At 34.9% G+C, this 13,181-nt stretch overlaps 2 protein-coding genes across 7 annotated transcripts; one reads left to right on the top strand and one right to left on the bottom strand.

The window, feature by feature from the left end:
• Window positions 1-4,383: 4,383 nt before the first annotated feature.
• LOC140890884 (zinc finger AN1 domain-containing stress-associated protein 12) lies at window positions 4,384-5,164 on the top strand. The gene is made up of 2 exons (XM_073299030.1): window positions 4,384-4,517; window positions 4,593-5,164. The coding sequence occupies exons 1-2, from the start codon at window positions 4,413-4,415 to the stop codon at window positions 5,034-5,036; spliced, it is 549 nt and encodes a 182-aa protein (XP_073155131.1). The 5' UTR covers window positions 4,384-4,412; the 3' UTR covers window positions 5,037-5,164.
• A 38-nt stretch (window positions 5,165-5,202) lies between these two features.
• On the bottom strand, window positions 5,203-12,962 carry LOC140890883 (ferredoxin-thioredoxin reductase catalytic chain, chloroplastic). Of its 6 annotated transcripts, XM_073299025.1 has the most exons (10): window positions 12,839-12,962; window positions 12,636-12,749; window positions 12,440-12,485; window positions 10,315-10,569; window positions 8,585-8,718; window positions 8,394-8,506; window positions 7,749-7,798; window positions 7,545-7,616; window positions 5,592-5,652; window positions 5,203-5,396 (listed from the first exon to the last, which is right to left on the bottom strand). In XM_073299025.1, exons 4-10 carry the CDS (start codon window positions 10,464-10,466, stop codon window positions 5,352-5,354), a joined length of 627 nt encoding a protein of 208 aa, XP_073155126.1. In that variant the 5' UTR covers window positions 10,467-10,569; window positions 12,440-12,485; window positions 12,636-12,749; window positions 12,839-12,962; the 3' UTR covers window positions 5,203-5,351. The 6 variants fall into 6 exon arrangements, with proteins under 6 accessions (XP_073155126.1, XP_073155125.1, XP_073155130.1 ...); XM_073299024.1 differs by having other exon boundaries at window positions 12,440-12,749; XM_073299029.1 differs by lacking the exon at window positions 10,315-10,569.
• Between the last annotated feature and the right edge of the window lie 219 nt (window positions 12,963-13,181).

Here is a 13,181-nt window from a genome sequence, read left to right as displayed (position 1 = left end):
TACTTCAAGTTATATACAATTTCCTTTATTACAATCCCATGTAATACATACAGTATTCAAAATACAACAAAATATACATCCAATAACTTGAACTGATACAACCAATTTCTGATGATTCATTACAACTGAAATACTGTTTACAAATACATCAATACAGTATTTAAAGTCGTCGAACTTGTCTTCACTCCTTGATCATGAAGCTTCCAATCGACACACGCATCGATACAAGCATACTTCCCTCCAAGTCTCTTTACATGTCCTCCAGCGAAGAACTCCGGAGAAATGGAACGTGATAGCTAACCAGCTATGCTCTGCGTCAGTGCATGTCAGTCGAATTCTTCTGCTCGCGATCTACCATCAGCGTTCTTCTTGTATCTAAATCATGCTTTTGAACATGAAGTATTCCGTATGCCTACCAAAAGCATCGATACAAGCATACCGGCAAAATCATGTTCTGCACGAGGTTAAAGACCTCACTCTCGAAACCTGTCATGTTTTAGGCACTCGAGGCATTCTCTGGTGAAGGTCTATCTGACAATCTCTCCAACTACGAGTGGAGAATCTTCAAGGACTGGAACCAAATGGATTACTAAACACCATTCGTTCCAAAAAGCCCTCAGAGGTATCTGACGCGATATAACCGATCTTCTCTTCCAGTCTTCCCTGGCTGGAATCCATATGTTCTTCGATTATCATCCTAATGCATCGAATGATGAACCGTCCACAGCAGTCAGTCTATCTATTGATATGCTACTACTGGTGTTCACTGTTGCATTCCTTATAGTAAAAACTTCTGCCGCAAACCTTGGCAATGAAGAACCAAATCTTCTTTCGCTAGCCTCAATCAATCCTACAAGGATAATCAAGAAGTCTTATTATCAATTTTCTAAGTACCTTGCATGCAGTGCTCTGATACCATAAATGTAGCGACCCGACCCGGATCCACTACCTAATCAGAGTTAAGAGCATAATTAAGCATGCATTAAATCAAATTGCTGCGGAAGACTAAATACAAGTAGACCGGCAGAATACAACCGGCTAATCAAACTGGATTTATACAACCCAATCGAATTACTTTAAATAAAACCTACAGCTAATCCTGCTGTCTTCAAGGTTACTGGCTACTCCAGGCTCCTGGTGCTCAATCCTACACCTACACCTGCCCATCGAATAGGGTATCCAGATACACAAAAAATACTGGACGTGAGATCTAAACTCAATACGAAAGCACGGATAAACATACAAATATGATGCATGCAAATGACCGGGTATCCATATCTAGGATAACTGTATACAAACTGCTCAAACTGGGGCCTGGGATATAAGCTCGTCATATCGGGGTAGCTAACCACTGTGTGCGACCACTCATTCCCGAATCCCAGACGCGGACCGCGGAGTCCTCGAGGTATCAGTACCTAAGGGTACTCGATATCAAACGTCCTAACAGGGCTGAGCAACCCTAACTGGCTCATCTCGAAAGATATACAGACGTACAGGCACAAGATGATATGCATATGCCGCATAACAATAATAACATGCAAACACATAAATGCAACATATAAGCATGCATATCCGCTGGCAATCTCAGTCAGTACTTACGTACCTTTCTAAGGCAGTCCTAGTAGTCCCACTCTAGGTTCCAAGCCTATCATCAAGTCTACAATGCAAATACCCATGCATCATTCAATAAGCGCTAAAAGCCTTAACTAAGCTATTGCATACTCCTAAATAATTTAAGGAGACCATAGCTATACCTGCGTCCGTCGTCAGCCCACTGATGGCGACTATCCCGCAACTAGGGCACTCCCCTGCTGCGAATCCACAGCCTCGAACACGGCTCTACAACACGAGCACTGCTCCGCTACTATGTCAGACACTGTCTGACTATACTAAAACAAATATCCTACTCCAACTCTAGAATAAGAGTACCCAAAGTCTTAAAATAGGACCACGAGGGCGAAGGAGAGAATTCGGAATTGGCAAGAAATGAATGTCTCGGACCTTATATTTATAGGCATTGATCGGAACGTCCGATCCTGCCATCGGAGCTTCCGAACATTCTTATCTGCCACATGTCAAAATCTCACTGGTTGACTTCGGATAGGGCGATCGGAGCTTCCGATCCCGATCGGAGTTTCCGATCCTGCCACACGTCATGCATGACGTAATATCGATCGAAGCTTCCGATCCTGATCGGAGCTTCCGATCTCACCTTCGGAGCTTTCGATCCTTCAGATACCAAATTGGTTTAATTAACATAATTAATCTCTTAATTACCAATTTCGGTTACGGGGTACTACACAATTAATGATAACCACTTGGAAAGTCCGAATAGGGTAGTTCGATCATCCATCATATGAATATCAATTTGCATGCTTCGAACATCTCTATGTTCTATACCAATGAAACGTGATACTAGGCATCGCAAATGCTAGTCTCAATCTCAAGCGATCCTTATCCTTATTATCGGATGACTCAATTGACTAGGAACTGTTTAGAATATACAGTGATTATAAGATGTGTTTAATGATAGTCATTCAATTCTACTATCACATTTTACATGAACTCTAGTATATTCAAGGTTTTTATCTAAACATCGTATAGTACGTCACAACATAATAATATGATAAAAGATAAAGTAAATGCCAATATAAAAGTGTAAATTATATTAAACAAAGATTGTTTACACATAGAGTCACAAAAGCCCTTAGCCACAAGTTGGCTAACCGGGCACCCACTCTTTCATCTTTGACAACCCAAGTGAAAATCGATTGACAAACGCCACAAAGTTTTAACACTTTGATAAGTTTGATTTGATAAAAACAAAGCAAAGCTTTGGCAAAATTCTAGAAAATATTTTAAGAATTGATAAAAATCAATAATTCAATAACTTCAATAATCTATTCAATAATGAATTTATATGTTGTATTTATAATACAACTACAAAATAATAAAAAAAATTGCAAAATAATGCAAAGATATCAAAAGATAATATCTAAAAGTTTCCTAGTAGAATTATAATACTCAATAATAGGAAAATATATCACAAAATAATAAAATTCACCAAAATACACACAAACATGCCGTACTGTGTGTATGCACGGACCCTGGATATGGGTCCGGATCAAGGTCCGTGTGCCGAAGGAGATTGAAATCAAAATTTGACGATACGTAACGAAGTGCACAGAGGCCGTGTTTAGGTCTGTGCATGGCACGGACCTATGTCCAGGGTCTGGACCGGGTTCAGGCCGGGTCTGGACATGGGTCCGGGCATTGGTTTGGGCCTGTTCCTTGGCTGGTCCGAAGTTGGTCCGAATCCGACCTTATTTCCTTGGTCTTCTTGCACTCTAATCTTGTTAAAATGCTCTCCAATTTGATTCCCATGGATCCCAAATCTTTCAATTCTCGATGGCAAATTAAGAGACATTTCTTGGAATAATATGAATCTTCGAGTGCCTCCTAGATTCATATCAACCACAAACCAAGACAATATCACGTCACTAACACTGATCTAAAAGTCTTTACTAATTAAGCTAATAGATACTCTCTAATACTACTAAGGATCTCGGATTATACTTGCGTCCTTCATCAACCCATTGATGTCGAAGACCCCAACCCTGGACCAGCTTCGCTACAAATCCTGTAGCAACTCGCTATCGTCCGACCCTCGAGTATAAGTCTTGAAACACTCACAATATACACTGGACTAGGATTTACACCTAAAACACACACTAAATATGAGAAATTTATGGTTTATTTATAGACGGAGTTCGGATGGTCCGAACTGCACATGTTTGCCACGTCTCAGACTGCTACTAATCGGAAGCTTCGATCCTCACTTCGGATATTCCGATTTGCATGAACTCTCACGTGTCCGTCTATGCTTGACATGTCAAATGTTTGCATGGTCTAATTGAGTTCGAACCTTCTGATCTTATCCTTTGCATCTGAACTGCATCCTTTCCATCCGAATAATTCGGATCTTCCGAACTCATGTTTTAAGTTCGGTGCTTCCGAACTACCCGAGCCAATTTTGTCCTACGGGCCATTTCCGAACATCATGGAGTTTTTTTTTTTACCACTTGTTTTTGTCATATTAAGATCACTTAATCATGTTTTATCATCTTAAACATGTTTAACTGGTTAAATCACGTAAAACAGTTTTCGGGTTACTACATAAAATATAATATAAAACATGATTGCCCAGAATAAAAATTTTGAAATAAAAGCCCAGGCCAAAGTTGCAAGCACTTCTGGACTCTTCCATTGTATTATTTTTTTCCGTTTTCATCCCGCGTACGAAAATTTTGACTTCTTGCCCAAGTCACCCACATTTATATTAAGCTATACGCTTGTCCTGACCTTGCATTTCAATTCAAAAAAACAACAATAGCCAGCAGCAAATAATCCAGATGGGAAAAGGTACAGAAGCATTTCCGGATTTAGGAAGCCATTGCCAACACGCAGATTGCCATCAACTCGATTTTCTACCCTTCTCCTGTCAAGCCTGTCACAAGGTAAAACTAAAATCATCCCAGTTTTCAATCCATCTTCATATCTTATATTGGTTATTGAAATTCCGTCATGTGCAGGTATTTTGCTTAGAACACCGATCATATGTTTCGCATGATTGTCCAAACTCGGATTGTGGCAGCCGTAAGGTGGTGGTATGTGAAATTTGCTCTCATGCCATTGAGACCACCGGACACAGCGAAGAAGAAGAGAAGAAAATCCTAGAGAAGCACGAAGCACTTGGAGAGTGCGATCCAAAGAAGAAGAAGAAACCAATGTGCCCTGTTCGACGGTGTAGAGAAGTTCTGACATTCTCCAACACGTCATCATGCAGAATTTGCCACATCAAGGTTTGTCTAAGGCATAGGTTTCCCACGGATCACAACTGCGGGAACCTTCCACCGCCTTCACCAATGGCGACAGGTAATAAAAAAATTTTGAAGCCTTTGGCTACAAGGAATGGGAAGGATTGCGCAAACAGGGTTACTGCTCCGATCACGCCACCAGCTGTCAAAGCTTGTTGATCATATTCAGTTCAGGTGCCAACAGTTATGTTGGACAATTTTATATCTTTCTTACAAAAATAGGTCAGATAATATGTAATTGGCTTGTTGCGTATCTAAAACTAATCATAATCATCGATTATAGTTTATTATCTAGTGAAAGACGCATCATGCCAAGTCTTGCACGGAATTCAATTCCCTCGATAAGACGGACTCAAAATGGTCATACAAGAAGTTTAGTCAAAAGAAAAAAAATAAAACAGCAAAAACACATTTCTTTCCAGAGATGATTTACAGACGGTTCCAATACAAACAAGTGAATACAAGCCTAAATGCTCACATATTTGACGTTGTTTCTTTGATCTCCTCGAGGGAAATGGCCTGCACAGCACAAGGCAAATTATGGTGTAAGAAAGCGGTGGCAAGGACCAAAAAGGCAACAAGTTTACCAAATTAGAGGTTTTCATTCACTGTGCTATACAAACGGAATGGGCATATTTAAAGATGTATTGAGTGATAAGATTTCAAATTGTACAATGTGTCAATAGCGCTAAAAATCCGAAAGCAAGTTCAAACCTGCTCCTGGCCAGCAAAATCATTTTCAGGAGTGAGAAAAAGCATGCAGTGGCACTCCTTCCTGCCGGGAAGATATTGCAATAGGTTATGATACAAACAACAAAAGTTAAGCCTCTGATGATAATCAACGGCCAACATCATTCCTAAGAGATCAAAAACTTGATACGAAAACTGTTTTGGACAAATCAAACTGATTATTGCATAAAATTTAACCGCCCATAAACTTTCCACCAACAGATCAGTACAATATGAATGTTTTTACTTTGCTAAACTCAAGCTGGAATTGAAGGAAACAATGAAAGAGAGGAGGCATATGGCTTAAGACATATTGCCACTAGTCGCTTGAAAGGTTAAGAGCTTTAATTGGGAATTCAACCTCCTTGATGGAACATAGAAACGAAGGCCAGAAAAAGCACCGAAACTTCTTGTTCCATAGACATGGCAGAATACAGGAAACGGTTAACAAATTCAATTCCAATGAACGAGCAAAAGTTCTTTATGTATGTTTAACTCTATCCGATTACCCCCTATTATACAACCCTTGCCCCTTTCCCAAGGGGCTCCTTCTAGAATTCTCTTCGCAACAACATAATGGGTTTGGGCCAATGTATTATGGCCCATGGTAAAATCACCCTCTTGGCTATTTAAGCCCCATGGACTTAAGTTCCTAACATAAAACTAGAGGAGAAGGCTAGAATACAAACCATGGTTCTAGAAAAAAGTGACGTAGCATCGAGATCAAACATTATAAAATTAAGCATGATTTGTCAAAGCTTAAATACAAAAAGCGTTGACAATTTTTATTATATGTAGTTAAATAATGTGATCAGAATCAATCTGCTTCCGAATTGATTTAGGTAAGATGAAATAATACATAAACATAATAAAGTTAAACACTAAATGTTTAAATTTCAATTTCTCAAAAACACAAAAGCCTCAAATTTACGATTATTAATAGTTTTCTACAATTATATCATAGTTCAGAAAAGGCCAACTGCCAAGTGCCAAAGCATTTTCTAAATTTTGTTTCCATATGATACAATATCATATTCTTTACCTAACTTATTGTCCGTGTCGTTCAAAACAAATTCATTGGTTTGGGTTTATTTAAAGTTTCAGATTGTTTAATGTCAACTTGAAAGTTTTAATATTTTTATTTAATTTTAAAATTTTAAAATATTATCTGATGCTCTAGGATACATCCTGGAGTATCATCTGACGATATCTCGTGATATATCTAATTTTTACATGAACTTAGGCCTGGATTTGTGACCAATAAGCATTTTGTCGGTGGTGGTTGTTTCAGATAATTATTATTGCATATGGGCTTGTCCGATATTGACTATCTAAACTTATATATATATATATATATATATATATATATATAGTTTTCTTCTTGATTACACACGTGGGAAGAGAGTTTTCAGCACTCTCTTTCCCATGATCTTTCTACTATGTTTTCTTTTATCTTTCTCTCATGTTTTCTCTGTTTGATTTAGGCATCGGAGGGTCACACCGTGAGGAATCCGGCGCCCTTAACTAGTTTATTCATGATTTTCAGGCAAGGACAGGCGGAAGAATCACAAAGATGGAGGAAAATTTTGGAAACGCATCATTATCATATTAATGTTATAATCTTTTGCTTTATTGAGCATTGTGCAGTTAATGCGGTTAGCCATGGCTCAGGCCACTTAGTTCACACTTTTCTCCAAGTTGTAGTGCGTTAACCGTTTATGTTTAATCCCTACTTAGTCACGCTTAAATGATTATGCACATTCAATCAGCATCTCATTCAATTGTAAAATTCTAATCACCCTACGTTGGATGAAGAGCGGAATCGCAGAATACAGAAACTAAAGCACCTTTTCTGAATTTTGAACTTAAGCAAGCCATTTGCATTCAAAGGACGAAAAATGATCCTCCAACTAACAAAAGATAAAAAGATGGCATTACCTTTCTCTCATAGGAACACAAGGACAGTTCCAAAAACCTTGCTGTGCCTCAGCAGCTTTATCATCATAGTGCCTGAAATAAAGTGATAAATCTAAATCATATAGACACAGATTTGCTACAGTTTTAAATATCATTTAGAAGAAAATAGAGAACTGACAGACGTGTAATCATTGGTTTGAAAAACTTTCCACGACATATATTTACCTACAGGGACAGAGAGGTGCGCCCAGTGTATCTTTGTGTTCCGCCAAACCCTGTAAATGTTTCATAGGGTTTCCAGATTTAGTGCAGATTATTGAAAAAAAGAATTGAGATCCAGATTCTTTACTGTGAGATCATTATAGTTGTTTCCTGAACAATTTATCCAACAACAAGATATCAGGTTTCTTACTCAATACAGAAAACCTTATAGTTGTTGTGCGTTCAAGTTGAACACTTGAAAGTAAAAAAAGTTGGATGGTTAACTATTTCTTATCAAGACAAGATATAAACAATCCACCATAGGATTTGACACATCAAATTTGAGACTTAATTTTTAATTGTATGTGTGCTACAATTAGAGATCATACTGTCCTAGGACAATAGAATGTATGATTATACAAATCCCATCGGGTCCTCTAGCAATCTTAATGCAATGTTGATTGCATATTAAATTCAAATCGTCGATAACATAGGTTGATAAGCAAAGATAAGTCGAAGCAGGCAATTACATTTTTGCACTACTCAGTAGGATCAATAGGCTATTTAATAGGATATTCATTTCATTTAAATTATCAAACAATAAGCTCCTAAACATGCAACAAATTCGTTACCTACCATTCGCCAGGATTTTGGGAATGAGATGAATACCTTGATAACAACAGAGGTGACGCTCTTGTCCACACAAAAGTAAGTTCCAGACTTGCGAGCATACTGCTCCGAAAATTTCCTCATAACTTCAACTGATTTCTCAGTTGGCTCCACTAACAATCGCAAACAATTAGGTGAAATAATTAAAAATCAGAAATCCAGATGTGGAAAATCAAAACGCACAAGCTTACCTTTCGCCGACATAATGTGACGGTAACGCGACGGTATTGAGCGAGAATCGAGAGATGAGACGCCAAAGCCGACACTGTAAGAGGTGGAAGCTTGAAGAGCTCTCATGGCTAGAATTTCTTTGATTTGTCGTTCCCTAAAAGTTACCACAGAAATGTCAATCAAACTAAAATCTTCGAATTTCCCGATTTGAATGAATAAATGGAAGGCGATGAACGACTGAGCGCCACTCATTCCACAATATCGGCGGACACAAATATAGGCGAGGCCTCATTTAAGTAGCCCATCATCAGCCCACACACATAAGGCCCTTTCCTTTTAGATCATCTTTACTATTTTATAAAACATGGTCTATTACAAAAACTAATTTTTGGTGTCATGGTGTAGCAAGGAGAAATTTCAAAAATAGTTTTGGCATTCTTAAACTTAATCAACTACTAACGACCAGGGCACACGAGCTGCGTGTGTGAAATGATTAAAGTTTAATATATTTTAATATGATACGATGATTTTTTTATTAAAATATTGTATGTGATATCTATTCATATTGAATATACTCATCGGTGTACTATACAATATATTTGTATAAAATAATTTTATTGTAGTCAACATCACCATCAAAATGAAAATCAGAAAAGATATAAATGATTTAAAGTGAATATGTAAACTTGTAACAAATAAAATATAAATAATCTGAGAAATAAAATATAGATTTTTTCATGATTTAAATTTTAACTTGATCGATAAATCCAAATATATTTGTTCCTATCTTTTGTGATTCTCATTCCTAATTTTAAAATTGAAGTAATATTTTTCAAATTTTAAAATTTAAATGTAGATTGAGTGGATCCTAAAATCAATAATAAATCTCTTATGATTCTCATTCCTAAATTTAAATTTTGAAGTAATTTTTAAATTTTAAAATTCAAATGCAAATTGAAATTGAGTGGGATCCTAAAATCAACAATAAATAAAATTAAATAAAAATAACATATGAAGAAATTGAAAAATTAAATTTAATTTAAAATACTAAATATATTGTGTAAGAATTTTAGGATATTGTCTCCTTCTCTCTACCATAAGTGAGGATACAATCACAAATTTTTTAACACTTATGTTAAAACTCACTCATTTTTCTGAATGAACTACAAGAGAGTAAGCTTAATCAATATAGCCCACCAAATTCATAATGAAAAAAAATTAGTGAATATTGTATAAAACTAAAATAAAAAATTAGAAAATATAATACATTATTTCACAACAGTAAAATAGAAGTTTGCCTAAAAATAATAATACCAAATGTGGTTATATGGATGAAGTTCTTGATTTTCAAACATGTAGAAATAAAAGTCAGAAGCCATTAGACATGCAGTGAATAAAGGTAAAAAAAAGTATTTCTGGTGTTTGCAGACATTGTTACTGCAAAATCAAAATAAAAAAACTAATAGACAATATGACAAAACAAAGGAAAAAAAAATAAGACATGGATCTGACCTAATAGAAAGAAAAAAAATCATCATAATATTCCAAATGATTATCGAATGTGAGACAAATTTTTTAAGGATTGTTGAGGAAAAAATCTATACTGTAAATACATTTACGAAAACTTGACACAAAAATCAATATTTGATTCTAAGACTACAAAAACCAAGTGAGAACTACAAAATAGAACCAAAAATAGTTAATATATAGTATCACTTTTTAATCAAATTGTGAACACGCCACTAATTACCTGTTTAAGGGAGAGAAAAAATATAAAGTAAGAAGAAAAAACATTGATCGCTTCCAGAGCATTGCATATGAGGTATCTACGAAAATTACAATAAGCTTTCCGGTGAGTTCAAGGGAGAGAAACAATGGGTTTTCAAATCGAAAGAAGATCATTTTCAATTGAAAAGATGATTTTCTACGTTCGCCAATTCATCAAGATTCAATCATACAACTCTTCACTTCCCCAACAAAATTCTATCATTTCTTCTCATCATAACTGCAAAAAAAAAAAGGCCTCAAAATCAAATAAAATGCCTAGAAAGAATAAATAAACGATAAACGACGTAAGTAGAGCCGAATTGAGAGAAAGTGGGGACGTTGTGTTGTTGCTTTTGGGAGTGGGAGTTTTGGAATGGATAAGTTTTTCAAGTGGAAAATTATTTTTTACTAAAAAGCAAGCATAAATCAGTTTTCTTTGAGATGTGGAGCGTGAAAATGAGGGGATATTATATCACTTATAAAATAAAAGGGTAGAATGAAAAGAAAAGTTGGTGTCCTCACACTGACAGTTTCTATATGTCACTCAACTATTATAAAACAGTATAAATAGTATAGATAGATAGTGTCCCGAGCTGTTATGATTATCACTCATAATTTTAAAATTTTAAACTTCAAATGAAGATTGAGTAGACGTCTAAAAACCAACCGTACGTATGAAAATTTGTAAAAAAGTAATTTAAAATTGAACTGGTAAATTAGATAGAAATTAACTAAAATAGAATGCAAGCGAAATCCGAACATTTAATATAAATTTAATTTTTTAGCAAAAAAAAAACCTAAGTAAAGAATAAATGGTTTTTTGTAAAAAAAAAAAAAAATTGTTAATGAAGAGTAAATTCAACAATAAAACTGTGAATCGATAAAAAAAATTTCGTAGTTATCACCCCTAATTTTAAATTTTAAAAATTGAAACACAGATTGAGTAGAAGGCACAATTCAAGAAAATAAGGCATGCAATTATTTTTTATTTGTAAAAAATCAATTATTTTAAACTTAAATAATTTTAGAGATTTATAGATCGGGAACATGTTTAGATTTGTAAAAAATAGAAATTTAAAATTATTAATTAAACTGAAATATTTTAAAAATCATTAGATTTTAGTGACCGAGGCAAAGGTTTACATTTTTGAATTGTTATTTTGAAAATTAAACTAAACTATTTTGATTTTAGAGATTTGAGTGATCGGGGCACGCATTTAGATTTGCTAATCTAAAAAAAAATCATTATAGAGATTTTAGTAGATTTTAATAATTATATTAAACAAAATAACGTAATTTTTTTTTAAAAAAAGAAATTCAAAATTCAACTGATTGCAAAATAATCGGAATAGATATGTTCCAATTTTTGCGATAATAAAATTTAAATTAGATAACAATTCAATAAAATAAAATGAAAGAAAAAAATGCAAACATTGACTACAAATTAGATTTCTTAGAGAAAAAGAAGCCTAATTAAACAGTAAATAGTTTTTTTTTAAAAAAAACATTTTTATTGAAGATTAAATTCAAAAATAAATCTGAGAATGTGTATCAAAAAGCTAATGATTATTATATATTAATTTAAAAAACTTCTTTTTTAAAAATGGTGGGCATATGTTAACTACTTGATTTTTGAGATTGTGAAGTTCTCTCCTAAATTAAGCATCAGTTTTAACCATAAACCCACGAACTGCCCCATTACCCATAACTCGGGATCATGACAGAGCCATATAATATAATCTAAGAAAAATTCAAAGAAGTGAAAGCTTAATTGACGCAATTTTAAATAATTTTTCAATAGTCGGACTTTTTCAATGGATTTTAAATTTCATCTTCAGTGCTTCTTCTATCTACCCAATTTCATCAAACAACTCAAACGCTAAAATTCCATTTGAATCACGACTTCCAAGGTTTTTCTTACGATATAGTCCTTAATCATTTTACAAATGTAAACATAAAGGTCGTTTGAATCATGATTCTGGATAACCCATCTATACCAAAATCCAATATTTAAAAATAATCAAAACATAAAATCAAACCAAACTCTTGGGTATTCCATTGAATCTAAATACGAAACACACGACAACACAAAATGGAAGAAAACTAACCTTAGTTTGTGCTAATTGCGTGACGATCGGCAATTGGAAGAGTTGTCTGATTCCGAAACATGGTCAGCAGTGGGCGACGGTTGTAATAGATGGAAGACGGGACGTTAAAAAACCATTAATCAAAACCAACGAACAAAGGTTTAGAGACCGATTTCTGTCAAAACCAACGAACAAAGGTTTAAGGGAAGAAAAATACCGATTTCAGAGGAATTATTCGACTTAATTGAAGGTTGCAAGCAAACACGTCTAAATTGTGGGTTTTTCGTTCATCTTCATCAGCAAGCACAGTTTTTTTATTATTTATCTAGATCTGCACAAATTTAACAGATGAAGAAGCCTTAGAAAACCAATAATCAAAATTAAAAACCTACAACAAAGATTTAGAGGACCGAAGAGTACCGATTTCAGTGAAAAACTTTGATTGAATGGAGCCGTAGTGAGCAGAAGCATGAGAATTGGGGAGAGGAAGCGTACGCTCAAGAAACCTTCAATAGCATCGTGGAAGAGAGAGAGAACATGTGCGAAGCGTGATAGAAAAAAAAATGCCGTAAAAAAAATTAATAATAGCTAATGTGAATGAGGGGTAAAAGTGGTAGAAAAGATGGTATCCTCATTGTGCAGTTAGTATATATCTCTCATCTTTTATAAAATAGTAAAGATATTTGGGGATAAATTCGAAAATTTGGTGACTGACCGGCTAAATCGGTATGATTAAAAATCAACTGGCAAGCGCACCAGGTCA

Source organism: Henckelia pumila, chromosome 3 (genome assembly GCF_033568475.1).
Source record: "Henckelia pumila isolate YLH828 chromosome 3, ASM3356847v2, whole genome shotgun sequence".
NCBI lineage: Eukaryota > Viridiplantae > Streptophyta > Magnoliopsida > Lamiales > Gesneriaceae > Henckelia > Henckelia pumila.
The sequence above is the reverse complement of the archived record's forward strand: the minus strand, read 5'-3'. Positions and strand labels throughout refer to the sequence as shown.